Source organism: Papio anubis, chromosome 9 (genome assembly GCF_008728515.1).
Source record: "Papio anubis isolate 15944 chromosome 9, Panubis1.0, whole genome shotgun sequence".
In the NCBI taxonomy this organism is placed as follows: Eukaryota; Metazoa; Chordata; class Mammalia; order Primates; family Cercopithecidae; genus Papio; species Papio anubis.
The window spans coordinates 45,632,850-45,651,395 of record NC_044984.1 but is presented as its reverse complement, the minus strand read 5'-3'; the positions used below and the strand labels follow the sequence as shown (position 1 = coordinate 45,651,395).

Here is an 18,546-nt window from a genome sequence, read left to right as displayed (position 1 = left end):
AAAAGAAAGCCCTTAGAATGAAAAGGGCTCTTTTATCTATGCCAACTTCCCAGCTCATGGAGGAATTCCCTAACATTCCTGACAACCTCTACTTCCAGAAAAATGGCACCCACTATTTCCAAAAAGTAAACCATTCTATTATTGAATAGTTAGAACCTTTCCTTTTTTGGATCCAAAGCTAGTTCCATCCAGTGAAACTAAATAAATTTATTAATTATTTTTTTCTTTTCTTTTGAGACAGCCTCACTCTGTTGCCCAGGCTGGAGTACCGTGGCATGATCATGGCTCACCCCACTTTGACTTCTCAGGCTCAGGCGATCCTCCTGCCTCAGCCTCCCAAGCATCTGGGATTATAGGTACATGTCATCATACCTGGCTAATTTTTTTTTTTTTTTTAGTAGAGATGGGGCCTATTTTGCCCAGGCTGTTCTTGAATTTCTGGGTTCAAGTGATTCTTCCACCTAGGCCTTCTAAAGTGTTGGGACTACAGGCATGAGTCATAGCAAGAAATTTAAGCCTAATCCCAATTCTATATCTGTGACCTACTTTGCAGTATTTGATAACTGCTACAAGTCTTCCTTATTCTAGGCCAAATACTTTCAGTTTTTTCATGTGTTCTTCTGTAACATGTTGAAGATCCTTCTCCAGTTTGGTCTCCTTTGTGTGGACTGTTGTCCCACCAAGAGCTAATACAACTGTAGACTACATTAAGAGAAGTTCCACAGGAAGCACAATGGAGGTGTCAGTCCTATAGGACTCTGTTTTAAGCATTTCTGTAGAATAGTCACAGTGCTTCCAAAACCTGCCTATGTAACAGAATCATTCTGGAAAGGTCTGTTGAATCTAGATTCCCATCTGGTGGCCATGATTGAGTAAGTAGGTCTGGAGTAGAGCTCCAGAGTCATTTAACAAACTGCCTGCATGGTCTTTTTTTCCACAAGTCCACCTCTGTCCAATGCCTGCATGGTCCTACAGCCAGTCTATCATGAGACTGTGGAATGCTGCGCCCATTTATTTTTCCATTTTAAATTATGAAACACTTCTGAGTATAAAGAAAAGTACAGGGGAAGATGCTGCATCTGGCGTTGCCATGGCTGTGCCTTGGCCTGTGCAGCCTCCTGGTGGGGCAGGAAGAGGCCCTGAGTGCCATGGATCTGCTGGAGTGAAGCCGGCCCTATGTGGTGCTGCGCAGGCAGAACCTGGTGTTGATGGGAACCATTTTCAGCATCCTGCTGATGACTGTTATCCTTATGGCATTTTGTGTCTACAAGCCCATTTGGTGTCAGTGACAGCCAAGTAAACAAGTTCTTCAATGAGGACTTGGAACAGGATAAACTGTGCTGAGCATGGGCCAATGGAGAAGTTGAAATCAGAACTTTCTTACCTGAAAATAACCTTTGGTCTGGACAGTTGGTAAATGCTAAATGATTTAGGAAAAAACAACTACTAGCAGTTCTTTTTTCTTTTTTTTTTTTCTTTGAGACAGAGTTTCACTTTTGTTGCCCAGGCTGGAGTGCAGCAGTGCAATCTCAGCTCACTGCAACCTCTGCCTCCTAATTTCAAGCAAGTCTCCTGCCTCAGCCTCCTGTATTACAGGCGTGCACCACCACACCCGGCTAATTTTTGTATTTTTAGTGAAGATAGTGTTTCACCATTTTGGTCAGGCTGGTCTTGAACTCCTGATCTCAGGTGATCTGCCCACCTGGGCCTCCCGAAGTGCTGGGATTACAGGTGTGAGTCACTGTGCCCGGCTTTATTTTTTTTCTCAATACTATAATGCAAATAATTGGCCACCTAGTCTGCTTCTCAGTGTTTCTTTTCATATCTGACTATGCTTAAGAGCAAGACCTGAAAACTCCAAATTCAGTGTAAAGATGGGAATGTTCATCAGAAAGGAAAACATGGTAATCCTGCGAATGTCTGTAAGAACCACACTGGAAATAACTAATTCATGCTTGAAAATATTAATAAGGAGACTTACTCTGTAGACATTCCCTACTTAAGAACCATTTGGTCACAGTGGCTTAAGAATCACAAAAGATTTTTTTTTCTTTTTTTTGAGACAGGGTCTCACTCTGTCACCTAGGCTGGAGTACAGTGGCACGATCACAGCTCACTGCAGCCTTGATCTCCCAGGCTCAAGTGATCTTCCCACCTCAGCCTCCCGAGTGGCTGGGACTACAGGTGTGCACCACCATACCTGGCTAATTTTTTGTATTTTTTTGTAGAGACAAGGTCTCCCTATGTTGCCCAGGCTGGTCTCAAACTCTTAGGCTCAAGCAATCTGGCCACCTTGGCCTCCCACAGTGCTGGGATTACAGGCATGAGCCACTGTGCCTGGCCTTCCTGTACCTATTATTCTACTCTAATTTCAGTATGATCACAGAACATTCTGTGCATGATTTCTGTTCTTTTAAATTTGGTAAGATTTGTTATGACCCAGAATGTGATATTTCTTGGTGGATTTTCTTCATTCTACAGCTGCTGGGTCAAGTGTTATAAAAATGTCAGTTAGGCAAAGCTCACGCCTGTAATCCCAGCAGTTTGGGAGGCCAAGGCAGACAGATGACAAGGACAGGAGCTCGAGACCAGCCTGGACAATATAGTGAAACCCCGTCTCTACTAAAAACAAAAAAAGTTAGCTGGGCGTGGGTTTGGAGGCTGAGGCAGGAGAATTGCTTGAACCTGGAAGGCGGAGGTTGCAGTGAGCTGAGATCGTGCTACTGCACTCCAGCCTGAGTGACAGAGTGAGACTCAATCTCAGGAGAAAAAAAAAAAAGATCTTGTTGGCTTCTGATATTATCTGGCATTAGGTTCTTCTATAATCTTGCTGATTTTCTGACTACACGTTCTTTTTTTTTTTTTTGAGACGGAGTCTCGCTCTCACCCAGGCTGGAGTGCAGTAGCGCGATCTCGGCTCACTGCAAGCTCCGCCTCCCGGGTTCACACCATTCTCCTGCATCAGCCTCCCGAGTAGCTGGGACTACAGGCGCTGCCACCACGCCCAGCTAATTTTTTTTTGTATTTTTAGTAGAGACGGGGTTTCACCATGTTAGCCAGGATGGTCTCGATCTCCTGACCTGTGATCCGCCCGCCTTGGCCTCCCAAAGGGCTGGGATCCGGGCCCTGACTACAAGTTCTAATGAATCCTGAGACAGGTTAATTGAAGTCATCAACTGTAACTGTGGACCTGTTTGTTTCTCTTTTCAGTTCTGTTAGTTTCTTTTTAGAGACAGGGTCTTGCTGTCATCCATGCTAGAGTGTAGTGGCTCAATCATAGCTCATTGCAGCCTCCAAATCCTGTGCAGTTGGGACCAGAGGCACAAACCACCACGTCTGGCTAACTTTAATTTTGTGAAGAGACAGGGTCTCACTATGTTGCCCTGGCTGGTCTTGAACTCCTAGGCTCATGCAATCCTCCCTCCTTGGCCTCTGGAAGGGCTGAGATCACAGGTGTGAGCCAATGGGACCTGCCCTACTAGTTTTTTATAAATATATTATAAAGCTCTTTTGTTAGATGCATACACATTTGGATTATGTCTTCTTGGTGAACTCTTATCATTATGTAATATCCCTCTTTATCTCTGCAGATTTTCCTTATTCTGAAGTCTATTTTATATGACAATAATATAGCCATGTTAGTTTTTTTTCATTAGTGTTTTCATGGTATGTCTTTAACTATCCTTTTACTTTAGACTAGCTAGATCATTTTTGAAGTGAGTCATTTTTTATATCCATTCTAATAATCTTTGTCTTTTTAAAGAAAAATGACTCTGAGACATAATTCACATACCATACAATTAACTCATTTAAGCATACAATTCAGTGTTTTTAGTATATTAACAGGGTTGTGCAACCACTACTGTAATCTTAGAACACTTTTGTTCCCCTAAAAGAAACTTGGTACCCATCAGCAGTCAATTCATTCTTCTCTTTCCTCTCCCAAGCTCTAAGCAACCACTTGCCTACTTTGTTTCTATAAATTTGTCTATTTTGGACATTTCATATAAATGGAATCATACAATATGCAATCTCTTACAAATGACTTATTTTACTTAGGTTAATATTTTCAAGGTTTATCCATGTTGTAGCATGTATTAGGACTTCATTGCTTTTTAATTGCTAAGTAAAAATATTCAATTTTATGAATACACCACATTTTGTTTATCCATTCAACACTTAATGGACATTTGGGTTGTTTCCATGCTTTGGCTATTATAAACAATGCTGCTATAAACATTCATGTACAAGTTTTCATATAAATGTATGTTTTTATTTCTCTTGGGGATATAACTAGCATAGGAAGTAGTGGGTCATATGGTAACTTAGTATTCTGAAGAACTGCCAGACTGTTTTCCATAGCAACTGTACTATTTTTTTTTTTTAACATTCTTACCTGCAGTGTATGAGAGTTTTAATTTCTCTATATCATCACCAACACTTATTATTGGTCTTTTTTTTCTATTTGAGTCATCCTAGTGGGTTTGAAGCAGTATTTCACAATTTTGATTTGCAATTCCCTTAATGATAAATGATGTTGAACATTTTTTCATAGCTTTATTAGTCATTTGTTTATCTTCTTTGGATAAATTTTTATTCAAATCCTTTGCTTTTTTTCTTTTTTTTTTTTTGATGTCGCCCAAGCTGGAGCACAGTGGTGCAATCTCGGCTCACTACAACCTCTGCCTCCTGGTTCAAGTGATTCTCCTGCCTCAGCCTCCCTAGTAGCTGGCATTACAAGTGCCCACCACTATGCCTGGCTAATGTTTTTATTTTTATTTTTAGTAGAGACAAGGTTTCACCATGTTGGCCATGCTGGTCTCGAACTCCTAACCTCAGGTGATCCACCCACCTCAGCCTCCTAAAGTGCTGGGATTACATGCATGAGTCACCATGCCCAGCCCCCTTGCTCATTTTTTAATGGGGTTGTCTTAATATTTAGTATTCTGATCAATTAACATGAGATGTATTTTCACTTATTTAGATCTTTTTTTTTTTTTTTTTAAGACGGGGAGTCTCCCCGCTCTGATGCCCAGGCTGGAGTACAGTGGCGCGATCTCAGCTCAACGCAACCTCTGCCTCCTGGATTCAAGAGAATCTTCTGTCTCAGCCTCCTGAGTAGTGGGGATTACAGGCACGGGCCACCACGCCCAGCTAATTTTTGTATTTTTAGTAGAGACAGGGTTTCACCATATTGGCCAGGCTGGTCCCATACTCCTGACCTCGTGATCTGCCCGCCTTGACCCTCCCAAAGTGCTGGAATTACAGGTGTGAGCCACTGCTCCCGGCCTTACTTAGATCCTTTAAAATTTCTTTCAATAAGGTTTTATAGTTTCCAGTATATGTATTCTTTTTTTTTGAGATGGAGTTTTGCTCTTGTCACCCAGTCTGGAGTGCAATGGTGCGATCACAGCTCACTGTAACCTCTGCCTTCCAGGTTCAAGGGATTATCCCGCCTCAGCATCCTGAGTAGCTGGAACTACAGGTGCGTGCCAGTCACCAGGCCTGGCTAATGTTTGTATTTTTAGAAGAGACAGGGTTTCACCATGTTGGCCAGGCTGGTCTCAAACTCCTGACCTCAGGTGACTGCCTGCCTCGGCCTCCCAAAGTGTTGGGATTACAGGCATGAGCCACTGAGCCTGGCCTCCAGTATATGTGTTCTGTTTCTTTTGTTAAATTCATATCTAGGTATAATTTAAATTTATAAATTTAATTTTAAATCTTTTATACTTTGTTATTGTAAATAGAATTGTTTTTAAGTTTCATTTTTTGATTAGTCATTGCTAATATAAGGAAATACAGTTGATTTTTGTTATATTGATCTTACATCCTACAACCTTGCTGGAACTTGTTGATTAGTTCTATTTTAATAGATTCTTTAGGATTTTGTACATATAAGATAATGTCGTGTACAAAGTGTTTTATTTAGTCCTTTCCAATCAGGATGCCTTTTATTTAATTTATTGACTAATTCCCTGAGTGCAATGTTTAGAAGTGGTGAGAGGGGATCTCCACATTATTTTCTTATTAGGAGGTTAGTTGTGGGTTTTTTGTAGATACTCTTCATCAGGTTGAGGAAGCAGCCTTCTATTTGTTTGTTGAGCAGTTTTATCATGAAAGGGTACTGGATTTTTGTCAAATGCTCTGTGTCTTGAGATGATCATATGTTTTTTGTTTTGATTCTATTAATGTGATGTATGACATTAATTGATTTTCAATTACTAAACCAATTTTGCATTTCAGGGATAAATCCTGTTTGGTCATGGCATATAATACCTTTTATATGTTGTTGGATTTAGTTTGCTAATATTTTGTGGAGTATTTTGTGTGTATATATTCATGAAGGATATTGATCTATAGTTTTACAATTGCCTTTTATTTGGTGAGTGTAGGCCATCTTCAGTATTGGCTGATCTTCCACTTTATTATTTGCTTTCTGTTTATTCTGTTTTTAAAATTCTTCTGTGTTCCTGAACCTGCATTATTTTGGACTACTTGAAGACTTTTCAAATTTTAATCTACTGTATATTTGACTAAATCTTTTTGCGTAGTTTTTTTTAGTAGTTGCTCTAGGGGTATATAGATACCTAGCTTTTCACAGTCTACACAGAATCAGTATTTTACCACTTCAGGTGGAATGTAGAAACCTTACCACCATATTAGAACTGTTTACATTTCCCTCTCTATGTTGTAGATGTTTTATATATTGCCTCTGCATATATTAAAAACCCCACCAGAATTTCATAATTTGTTTTCAGCTGTCAAATTGATTGACTGATTGATTGAGACAGAGTCTCGCTCTGTCACCCAGGCTGGAGTGCAGTGGTACGATCTCAGCTCACTGCAACCTCCACCTCCCGGGTTCAAGTGATTCTACTGCCTTAGCCCCCCAAGTAGCTGGAATTACATCCTAACCCTTTTGGCACCAGGGACCGGTTTCATGGAAGACAATTTTTCCATGGATAGGGAAGTCGGGGGATGGTTTCAGGATGAAACTGTTTCACCTCAGATCACCAGATATTAGATTCTCATGAAGAGCATGCAACCTAGATCCCTCGCATGTGCAGTTCACAACACGGTTCACATTCCTATGAGAATCTAATGCTGCCACTGATTTGACAGGAGGCAGAGCTTGGGTGCTAAGGGTTGCTCACCTGCTGCTCACCTCCTGCTGTGCAACCCGATTCCTAACAGGCCACAGACAGGTACCAGTCCATGGCCTGGGGCTTGGGGACCCCTATTTTAAGGAATTCAATAGGAGAGGAACCGTCCATTATATTTGCCCAGATGCTGTTTCTTCATTCCTTACCTTCAAGTTTCTTTCTCTTAAGAATTTTCTTAGCAGTTGTTTTATAGCAGTTCTGCTGGCAATGATTTCCCTTAGTTTTCCTCCATGAGAATATTTATTTGGCCTCCAAGTCTGAAGGATGTTTTCAGTAGACACAGAATTTTGGGTTGATCTTTTTTTAATTTTCTTTCTATTTTGGGTGCCAAGACCCAGGAGATACTTCTTTTTTCTTTTAGCACTTTAAAAATGCTATTCCATTTTCTTCTCGCCTGCATAGTTTCTGATGAGCACTCTGTAGTTATTCACATTGTTCTCTTGTAAGTAATGTGCCATTATTCTCTGGCTACTCATAAAATTTTTCTTTAACTTTAGTTTTCAGCGTTTGATTATGGTAAGTCTGGGCAATGATTTATTTGTGTTTATCCTGTTTAGAGTTTGCTGACATTTCTGAACCTGTAGGTTTACATCTTTCACCAAATTTGGTAATTTTTCAGCCATTATTTCTTCAAGTATTTTTTCTGCACTATACTTTTTTCCTCTCTCTCTGTGACTCTAATGACATAAATCTTAGATCTTTAGGTATTGTCTCACAGGTCCCTGAGAATTAGATAATTTTCCAATCACGCTTTTTTATGTTCAGATTGGATAATATCCACTGAATACTCTTCAAAGTTGACTGTTTTTTCTCTCACTTCCATTCTACTATTGAACCCATCCAGTGAGGTTTTATCTCTGTTACTTTGTTTCTTGGCTCTGAAATCTCTATTTTATTCTCTTTACATACTCTATTTTTGGCTGAGAGTTTATACCTTTCAAGAAAATTCACTTACTTGTTGGAACAGTTAAATAATAGCTTCTTTAAAGTCCTTGTCATATAATTCCAACATTTGTATCATCTAGGAGTTGGCTTCTGTCAACAGTCTTTTCCTATGCAAGTTGAGATTTTTCCTTGTTCTTTGATACCAAGTAATTTTGGAACACTTTCAATATTATGCTATCAGACTCTGGGTCTTGTTTAAATACTATAAAAAATGTTTTATATTCTTGTTGCATGTACATATGTATATTTGAGACAGGGACTCGCTTTGTCGCTCAGGTTGGAGTGCATGGCACAATCATGGCTCACTGAAGCATCAACCTCCTGGGCTCAAGTGATCCTCTGCCTTCAGCCTCCTGAAGCTGGGACTACAGGTGCACACCACCATACCTAGCTAATTTTTGTATTTTTTGTAGAGACAGGATCTCGTTATATTACACAGATTGGTCTTAAATTCCTGGACTCAAGCAGTCCTCCCACCTCAGCCTCCCAAAGTGCTGGGATTACAGGCATGAGCCACAGACCTAGCCTATATTCTTGTTTTAGAAGGTATCAATCTGGTTGTGTCCAGGTCACAAGTTCTGATCAGCCTTCTGTGGGTTCCAATGTCAGTTCAGTTTCCAAAGTCTCTGCAATGCTATTCATACCAATTACACATGTGCACCAGGTAGTGACCAGTCTAGAATTTGGGCAATGATGATCTATACTATACATAGTTAAGTTCTAAAAGTCTACATATGCTACATATTCATTTTTGGTTGAAATGTGTGACGTGCTGGATTTAATCAAATACTTTTTTTCCCTGCATTTATTGAGTTGATGTATTGTTTCTGCCAGTTCTCAGTTACCTGGTTTATGTCCTTGCACGTTTGATGATTTTTGAGTGAATTAATATTTGATCTTTGCTAATCTGTGGCAATCCAGAAAGCTTAACTTTGAGAAGTTTCTTTTCAGATGTTATAGCCTCCTTGAGACACCCCTACCTAATAAAGAAATCTCAGGTTCAGGCTGGGCGCGGTGGCTCATGCCTGTAATCCCAGCACTTTGGGAGGCCGAGGTGGGCAGATCATTAGGTCAGGAGATCGAGACCATCCTGGCTAACACGGTGAAACCCTGTCTCTACTAAAAAATACAAAAAATTAGCTAGGTGTGGCGGTGGGCGCCTGTAGTTCCAGCTACTCAGGAGGCTGAAGCAGGAGATTGGCGTGAACCTGGGAGGCAGAGCTTGCAGTGAGCCGAGATCACTCCACTGCACTCCAGCCTGGGTGACAGAGCAAGACAGCATCTTAACAAAAACCCACAAAACTACCCAAATTAATCATTATTACTATTGTTCTAAAAAGCCAATGCTAACTGAAATGAATTGTCTTTGTTCACCATTCTTTCTTATATTTACATTCCTTTCATTTTCTTCTTCCTGAAGTATACACTTAGTTTCTTTTTTTTTTTTTTCCTTTTTTTTTTTTTTTTTTTGAGATGGAGTCTTGCTCACCATCACTCCAGGCTGGAGTGCAGTGGCCACCCGAATCTCAGCTACTACAGCAACCCCCTGGTTCAGCCGATTCTTGTGCCTCCAGCCTCCCAAGTGGCTACTACAGGCATGCCACCAGGCCCAGCCAGGCCTTCTGTGTATTTCCAGTAGGGTGGGGTTTCACCATGAACTCCCTGACCTCCACCTAAGAATGTTCCAGGTAGGCACAGAATTCCAGGTCAAAAGTTACTTTCTCTTTGAGTTTAAATATTGGAGCCTGAGTACAGTGGCTCATGCCTATAATACCAACACTTTGGGAGGCTGAGGTGAGAGGATCACTTGAGCCCAAGAGTTTGAGACCAACCTGGTCAACATAGTGGGACTCTATCTCTACCAAAAATATAAAAAAATCAGGTGGGCATCATAGCATGTGTGGGCATCATGGCATATGCTTATAGTCCCAGGTACTCAGGAGGCTGAGGAGCTGAACCCAGGAGGTAGAGGCTACAGTAAGCCGTGATCACACCACTGCACTCCAGCCTGGGCAACAGGGTGAGACCTCCATCTCAAAAAGCATGTAATAATTTAAAAATAAAAATAAGGATTTTAGTTCACTGTCTTATACTGTACTTCAAAAATCTGTTGTCAGCTTACTGGTCATTCCTTTCTAAAAACTGGTCTTTTCTCTTGGACGCTTTTAGCTTTTAAAATCTCATGTTTATCCTTGGTGTTCTCCAGTTTTACTTCACAACATACATCTAGATGTAGGTTTCTATTAATTTATCTTGTTTTGGACCTTGCTTTCTTACACTGGGAAATTCATATCCTGGAAATTGCAGTCATTGTCATTTTCTCTTGTAGAGAGAGTAGAAGCTGGAAGTGCCCTTCCCTCTTCTCTCCTTTTATCCTATGTATGTTGTATACTGGACCTTCTCATTCTATCTTCTATCTTAACTTCTATTTGTCTTTCTGTGTTCCATTCTAGGTAATCTACTCAGAGCTGTGTCCTCAGGTTCTCTAATTTTATCTTCAGTTACGGGTATTAACCCCTTATCAGATAAGTGGTTTGCAAATAATTTTTTCCCAGTTCGTAAGCTGCCTTTTCATTTTGTTGCTGGTTTCCTTTGCTACACAGAAGCTTTTTTTTAGTTTGATGTAGTCCCATTTATTTATTTTTGTTTTTGTAGCCTGAGCTTTTGGTGTGATATCCAAAAAATCATTGTCAAGGTCAGTGTCGAAGAGCTTATCCCCTCTGTTCTCTTCTAGGATTTTTACAGTTTCAAGTCTTAACATTTAGGTCTCGTATCCACTTGGCACTGATTTGTGTAATGGTATAAGATAAAGATCCAATTTGCTTTTTTCTTCTTTTTTTTGGAGACAAGAGTCTTGTTCTGTTGCCCAGGCTGCAGTGCAGTGGCGCAATCTTGGCTCACGGCAACCTCCGCCTCCCAGGTTCAAGTGATTCTCCTGCTTCAGCCTCCTGAGTAGCTGGGATTACAAGTGTGCACTACCACACCAAGCTAATTTTTCTATTTTTATTAGAGACGGGGTTTCATCATGTTGGCCAGGCTGGTCTCCAACTCCTGATCTCAGGTGATCTGCCCACCTTGGCCTCCCAAAGTGCTGGGACTACAGGCATAAGCCACTGCGTCCGGCCAAAGGTCCAATTTCATTTTTTCTTGGAGACAGGGTCTTGCTCTATCACCCAGGCGTAGATCAACTTCAAACTCCTGGGCTCAAGCCATCTTCCTGCCTTAGCCTCTAACGAGATGGGACTACAGGCATGCGCCACTATGTCCAGCTAAGTTTTGTATTTTTTGAAGAGACAGGGTCTTGCCATGTTGCCCAGGCTGGTCTTGAAGTCCTGGGCTCAAGCAATCCTACCTTGGCCTCCCAAAGGGCTGAGATTATAGGCGAGGGCCACCCAATTTCATTCTTAACACTGACACGTGCTAACTTCTTTAGTGTACTTTGCACAGCACCACTTGAACTCATTTGGTACTATTATAACATGCAGGGCTTCATACAAGAGAGTACTCACCTGTAAGATGGGCGCCGTGCTAGGATCCCGTGGGCTTTCTGTGAGGAGCCTATGCTGTCGGATGAGTCCTGGGACTCCTCACTTTCTGATAAAGATGATACCTAAAAAAGAACTGGTGTTAACATGATGAACAATGCAGGTGGGAAAAGAAACAACTGAATATTTACTTTTAGAAAAAAATGATCTGTCTCCGGCCACTCAAATTCATTTGTACATTAAATCTAAGGTCTAAAAGAAAGGAACAAAAGGAAAAGGGAAAATGAGAAAGTTTACTCCAGGAGCCCAACCTATTAAAGTAGTATCAAATATAGCAGGCCCAGAGCTGAGAATAAAGTCTATCCCCCAAATGAAGCAGTACTGTTTTACCGGAGTTAAAAAGACTAGTCTCTGATTCATCCTCCACCCTATTTCTACACTGATGCACATTACTTTAAAGTGTTGTTTTATTACTAATCTACCTGACATGCTAAGTTTTAAAAAACCTGTTAAATATTCAACTGCTGACATTGAGACGACCACTAAATATACAAAGCCTGCAGGTCTGGAAAGAGGTCTGGGCTAGATACATAATTTCTAGAGGTCTAGCTTTTTAGAGTCCTTAAAGCCATGAGACTGGATGAGCTCACAGGGATAAATAGAAGAAGACTGAGGACTAGCCTCAGGAACACTAAGAGACCGGATGAAGAGGAGGAACAGCAAATGAGACTAAGATGGAGTCACCAGTAAGGATGAAAGAGAACCAAATGATTGAGCTGTCCATGGTAAACTAGTGAAGACAGCATACTGAGGAGAAAAGAATGATCAACCATGTCCAATGCTGTTTACAAGTCAGATAAAATAAGGACTGAGAAGAGACCATTAGATCTAGCAAGGTGGAGGTCACTGGCAAAGGCAGGTATAAATATATGCCATTTTAAAATCTGTATGATTCACTTTTATCTCATTTTACAATTAAACAAGTTAATACATGTAACACTTGACATGCATACAATATGTTATTTTTATAAACTACATCAATACAATATCCAAGTTATAGCAATATTTTACAACTGAGAAAAGCTGTTTTCAATGTTTTTTTTAATATTTTTTATTTTTTTATTTTTGAGACAGGGTCTCGCTCTGTCACCCGGGCTGAAGTGCAGTGGTGCAATGACAGCTCACTGCAGCCTCACCTTCCTGGGCTCAAGCAATCTTCCAGCCTGAGCCTCCTGAGTAGCTAGGATTACAGGTGCACACCACCATGCCCAGCTAATTCATTATTATTATTATTTTTTTTTTTTGAGACGGAGTCTCGCTCTGTCACCCAGGCTGGAGTACAGTGGCCGGATCTCAGCTCACTGCAAGCTCCGCCTCCCGGGTTCACGCCATTCTCCTGCCTCAGCCTCCCGAGTAGCTGGGACTACAGGCGCCTGCCACCTCGCCCGGCTAAGTTTTTGTATTTTTAGTAGAGACGGGGTTTCACTGTGTTAGCCAGGATGGTCTCGATCTCCTGACCTCGAGATCCGCCCGTCTCGGCCTCCCAAAGTGCTGGGATTACAGGCTTGAGCCACCGCGCCCGGCCAATTATTTTTTATTCTGACAGGGTCTTATTATGTTACCCCGGCTGGTGTCAAACTCCTGGGCTCAAACAGGCCTCCCAAAGTGCTGGGATTACAGGTGTTGGTCACCATGTCTGGCCTCAATTTTTTAAGCGTATTAAAACTTTCCAACATTTGTCCAAAGTTAGATTGTGATATCCGACTTCATCTTTATATAAATATATATATATATATATATATATATATTTTTTTAAGATGGAGTCTCACTCTGTCGCCTAGGCTGGAGTGCAGTGGCACGATCTTGGCTCACTGCAACCTCCGCCTCCTGGATTCAAGTGATTCTCCTGCCTCAGCCTCCTGAATAGCTGGGATTACAGCCGCGTGCCACCATGCTCAGGTAATTTTTGTATTTTTAGTAGAGACGGGGTTTCACCATGTTGGTCAGGCTGGTCTCAAACTCCTGACCTCATGATCTGCCCGCCTCAGCCTCCCAAAGTGCTGGGATTGCACGTGCGAGCCACCACACCTGGCCGACTTCATCTTAATTATTAAAAATAAAATAACCCAAACAGGCCTTTAGAAAGAACATAAGAAGTCAATTCTCCACATTAGTTACTATCTACAGAAAGCCTTCCCCTAAACTATTTAGACATCAAATTTCCAGAGACACTTCTTTTATATGTTATCTCCTTCAAAAATGAGTTCTAGTATATAACTACTCATTTATATCCCACATTAAATCTACATCATTATATAGAAAAGAATTAGTCACAACTCAATAATAATTAAGAAATAATAACCAGTAATTTAAAATAAGAAAAATCTGTCACTTTTCCTCAAGCATCATAAATACTTTTTTTTTTTTTTTTGAGACAGAGTCTTGCTCTTGTCACCCAGGCTGGAGTGTAATGGCACAATCTCGGCTCACTGCAACTCCCGCCTCCCGGGTTCAAGCGATTCTCCTGCCTCGGCCTCCCAAGTAGCTGGGATTGTACAGACACCTGCCACTACGCTTGGCTCATTTTTGTATTTTTAGTAGAGACGGGTTTCATCATGTTGGCCAGGCTGGTCTTGAACTCCTGATCTCATGATCTGCCCACCTCGGCCTCCCAAAGTGCTGGGATTACAGGTGTGAGCCACCGTGCCTGGCCATAAAATGCTTCATTTCTAATCTAACTTATAAAACTACACTGTCTGTCCCTAAGCTTACTCCAAAATCTTCCATTGAACTTAAGAAAATAAATTGTAAAACTAAGGAATTACTTGTAATTAAAATCAAATAATTTATCTTTAATAACAGCACCAGCAAATAAGAGTAAAATTTTCATATAAAAACTAAAAAATCCATGCAGCCACCTCCTTTCACATGTGAACACCACATAAAGATGCAGCTCCAGTTTTGACAACATTGCCATAATCAGGAGAAGAAAATGAGAAATACAGCTTTTCTTCTAGGAGAGCTGCTTCTAAACATGAGAGATGACTAAAGGTATTCTGGGACTCACAGAAATTGGAAGATAAAATGGGAAAAGTAGAAAGAAAAGGAATCTAGGATGGCTTGCTCTTTCCTACTTTTGTCAGGCATTAATAGGAAGGTAGATAAATACAAATAATAACTTTCCTCTACAACAAGAGAACTCTTTTATTTGACCTCCATAAATTATACGGTAGGTAAGTACTGACTCCATAAAGCATATAGAAAGTACCTGGGATAAAAGGGTGCTTTCCCTTTTTAAAAAAAGTCCTTCATTTCCTTAAATCATTAGCAATAACTTTCCCTAAAATTGTCTTCTATTTTCACTAGGTATTATATACATGAAACCAGAAATTCTAAAACTTTTCTATTTGCCTGATTTGGTCTGCAGTCTAATTTATAAGACAACTTTATCTTGGTTTATAATATTATAGGTACAGCAACAGCAATGTATCTGAAGACTCAGGGTCTAAAAGTCCCAACTCTTGACCACTAAGTCTTCAAATTTCTGTACTGTGTGCACATGCGGTGGGTGAATTACAAAAGACTGAGCTGTCTGGATGACCCCCTGAACCTGTACTTGCTCTCCAGGAAGAGGTACAGTTGTCACTAGTGCAGATCCTCTTAATGACAACAGAACAAATATGAATTCAGTTAACAAAATATACATTGTACCTATGCATGTAAGATAGCTGAGTTCTTAACACTGGAAACACATTTCAGAGCTGATTATATTGAATTGCATCATTAACCAAACATTAGGTACCTTCTATTTACCAGAGGCTGAACTAGGGACTGAGAGTACAAACTAACTATAACAACCAGAATAAGAGTTATAATAGAGGAAAATTACAAAGCACTGTACTGTGGGAGCAAAGAAAGGGTGTTATTTCATCTGGGTTTTGAATGATTAACAATTACTTGAGGGCTATGTATGGAGGGGCAGGAGTTAGGGGGACTGGAAGGTATTTTAGGCAGACGAACTGACTGTGCAAACACATGGAGAATTTTTAGCACATGCTATTTTGAAGAGATGTGGCTGAAAACTAACCAAGAAACCAAGAGTCAAAAAGTGAGTAAAACACCAACTTTGGACAGCATCTTGAAAGAAAAATAAAATATTTCGAGCAAATGATTGAATCATGAAATTATAATTTATTTCTGTTGAAATCAGATGCGGTTTCATGGAAATACCACGATAAAATGCTAAACTAAGAAAAGTCCACTCATCATCCCTCAAGGCTCATCTCAGGTTCTACCTCTTCCAAAAAGCTTTCTCAAATATTTCCAGTTAACAGAGATCTCATGCCTTCCTCTGGACTACTCTGGTCCATACCATTCCTCTTGGACTTAAATCACAAAATAAAATCCTGGACTACTTCTCAGGCCCTCAAGTAAGCTTCCTGCCTCCTTCCCTGTTCTCTTTCTTCACTTTGGGCTCCAAGAATACTGCTTTCCCTGTTCCCCTGACCCTTTTTTATTCTCCAAGAATATTGCTTTCCCTGTTCCCTTGTGTTCTTTGGGACTGAGTTTCACTTCTTCCCAGGCTGAAGTGAAGTGGCACAATCTCGACTCACTGCAACCTCCGCCCCTGGGTTCAAGCGATTCTCCTACCTCAGCCTCCAGAGTAGCCCGGATTACAGGCATGCGCCACCACGCCCGGCTAATTTTTGTATTTTTAGTAGAGACGGGGTTTCCCCATGTTGGCCAGGCTGGTCTCAAACTCCTGACCTCAGGTGATCCCCCCCGCCTCGGCCTCCCAAAGTGCCAGGATTACAGGCGTGAGCCACCACACCCAGCCTCCCTGTTCCCTTTCTTCTTTCACTGAAAGTTCTTTTCTTCTTCCCAAGACTAGATGAAACAAACTCCAGTCTCATCATCCCTCAAAATGCCTAGGGTCATGAAATTCTGTATAAAATGTATCCAGCCACTAAGAACTGTAAACTCCATTTGTAGCACAAACAACGCCATTTAACTCCCCTCGTACTAACTGACCAAATTCTTGACAAGTGGCTTTTGTCAGGCCAAGGATGTGTCCCTAGAATGACCCCAGAACCCCCTTAAAACGCCTGCCTGAGAAAGTTCAATTCTACCAAAAGAATTTACTGTTTGTTCCAGAAAAACTTGACTACAGGCCCCTATCCTCACTTTTCTTACAGCATTTTAGAAAACTTGCTGTTACGAATCCTTTCTCTGTCCCGTCAGATGTAAATATTCTAAAACCTAGAAGTTTTTCTTTGGGCCTGTAAATGTAGTAACCAAGAAAGAAAAGATATGGTCCCTGTCTCCCAGTCTGTGGGAGAGTAGGAGCCTAACTTTGACAAGTGCCAATGAGCAAACAAGATGGCTAATCATAGTGACAATTCCTTCCCTCCCCCAAACATCTTATGTACTTTTCCTTCAGAACACCCCAATATTTAAAAAACTTTCCATCTGTTGTGTTTCAGTGGAGCTGAGCTCAGTTTATGTTGGAGTTTCTCTCCTATACTGCAGTAATCTGATAAAATCTGTCTTGCTGCCTTCAACAAATGTCCAGCTCTGTTCCTCTCTGACAGTACTCCAATATGGGCATACAGAAATTGAAGAATAAGAAGAGACAAAGAGCTGGGTGCAGGGGCTCATGCCTATAATCCCAGCACTTTAGGAGGACAAGGCAGGCAGATCCCTTGAGCCCAGGAGTTCAAGACCAGCCTGGGCAACATGGTAAAATGCAGTCCCTACAACAAATGCAAAAATTAGCCAGGTTTGGCAGCGCACGCCTATAGTCACAGCTATGTGGGAGGTTAAGCTGGGACGATTGCTTGCGCCCAGGAGGTGGAGGTTGTGGTGAGCTGCGATTGCACCACTGCACTCCAATTCTAGCCAAGGTGACAGAGTAAGAACTGTCTCAAAAAAAAAAAAAGAACCCACAAGTCTTAAGAGTCTAGCTCTAGAGTTACCATTACACTTGGAAAACATTAACAAAACCGTCTCCCCACCTTTCAACAACTGAAGCCACTCAGCTAATGGAGAGAACATATGATAGGATTAATTTACAACTCTAAAAGGTAAGGGCCATCATTCCTCAAAGGTTTCTGGCAATTCATGTGATTTAATACAAGCTGTGGGTCTGGCAGGTGGAAAAGGAAAAGAGGCACCAGATTTTGATTTAGCTAGTAGTAGTAGTTCCTATCCCTTATTACTACGGTTCGCCTAACCTCACAAAATGCTCATTACTCACGGTCTCAAAGTCCTGATTCTCTTCCCAGCCCCACTCTCAAACCGGATAATCTAAATATTGAGAGACCTTTCAAAGGAGGAAAGGGAGGAGCTGGTCCCCAGTCTTTTTTGTGGGGGGGGAGGGGGCAGGGTCTCACTCTGTCAACCAGCCTGGAGGGCTTTGGCACAATCTCAGCTCCCTGCAACCTCTGTCCCCTGGGTTCAAGCGATTCTCCTGCCTCAGCCTCCCGAGTGGCTGGGATGACAGGCGCCCGCCACCACGGCCGACTAATTTTTGTATTTTTAGTACACGTGGGCTTTCACCATGTTGGCCAGGCTGGTCTTCAACTCCAGGCCTCATGTGATCCACCCACCTCAGCCTCCGAAAGTGCTAGAATTACAGGTGTGAGCCACTGCACTCAGCCAGAACTTCATACTACTTCTCTGTCCACTGGTTCACTTATATTCTAAAGATTCTAGATTCTAAATTATCAGTCCAAAATCTAAAATAGAGCAAGAACTACTAAAAATAAACAGTAAACAGGCCAGGCGTGCTGGCTCACACCTGCAATCACTTTGGGAGGCCAAGGTGGGTGAATCACCTGAAGTCAGAAGTTCAAGACCAGCCTGGCCAACATGGTGAAACCCCGTCTCTAGTAAAATTACAAAAATTAGCCAGGCGTGGTGGCGTGCGCCTGTAGTCCCAGCTACCCGAACCG

The 18,546-nt window shown here is 41.4% G+C and overlaps 1 protein-coding gene across 19 annotated transcripts in view; it reads right to left on the bottom strand.

Annotated features, from left to right (window-relative positions):
* ATF1 (activating transcription factor 1) overlaps positions 1–18,546 on the bottom strand; it is a 67,198-nt gene that overhangs the window by 22,554 nt on the left and 26,098 nt on the right. For 16 of the 19 annotated variants that reach the window (XM_021922338.2, XM_021922340.2, XM_031650461.1 and 13 more), the window contains one exon: positions 11,618–11,718. In XM_021922338.2, the coding sequence (XP_021778030.1) occupies positions 11,618–11,718 (101 nt within the window). Of the gene's footprint in view, positions 1–11,617; positions 11,730–18,546 lie in introns of all 19 variants that reach the window. The other 3 variants (XM_021922349.2, XM_021922348.2, XM_031650468.1) reach the window with 1 other exon arrangement.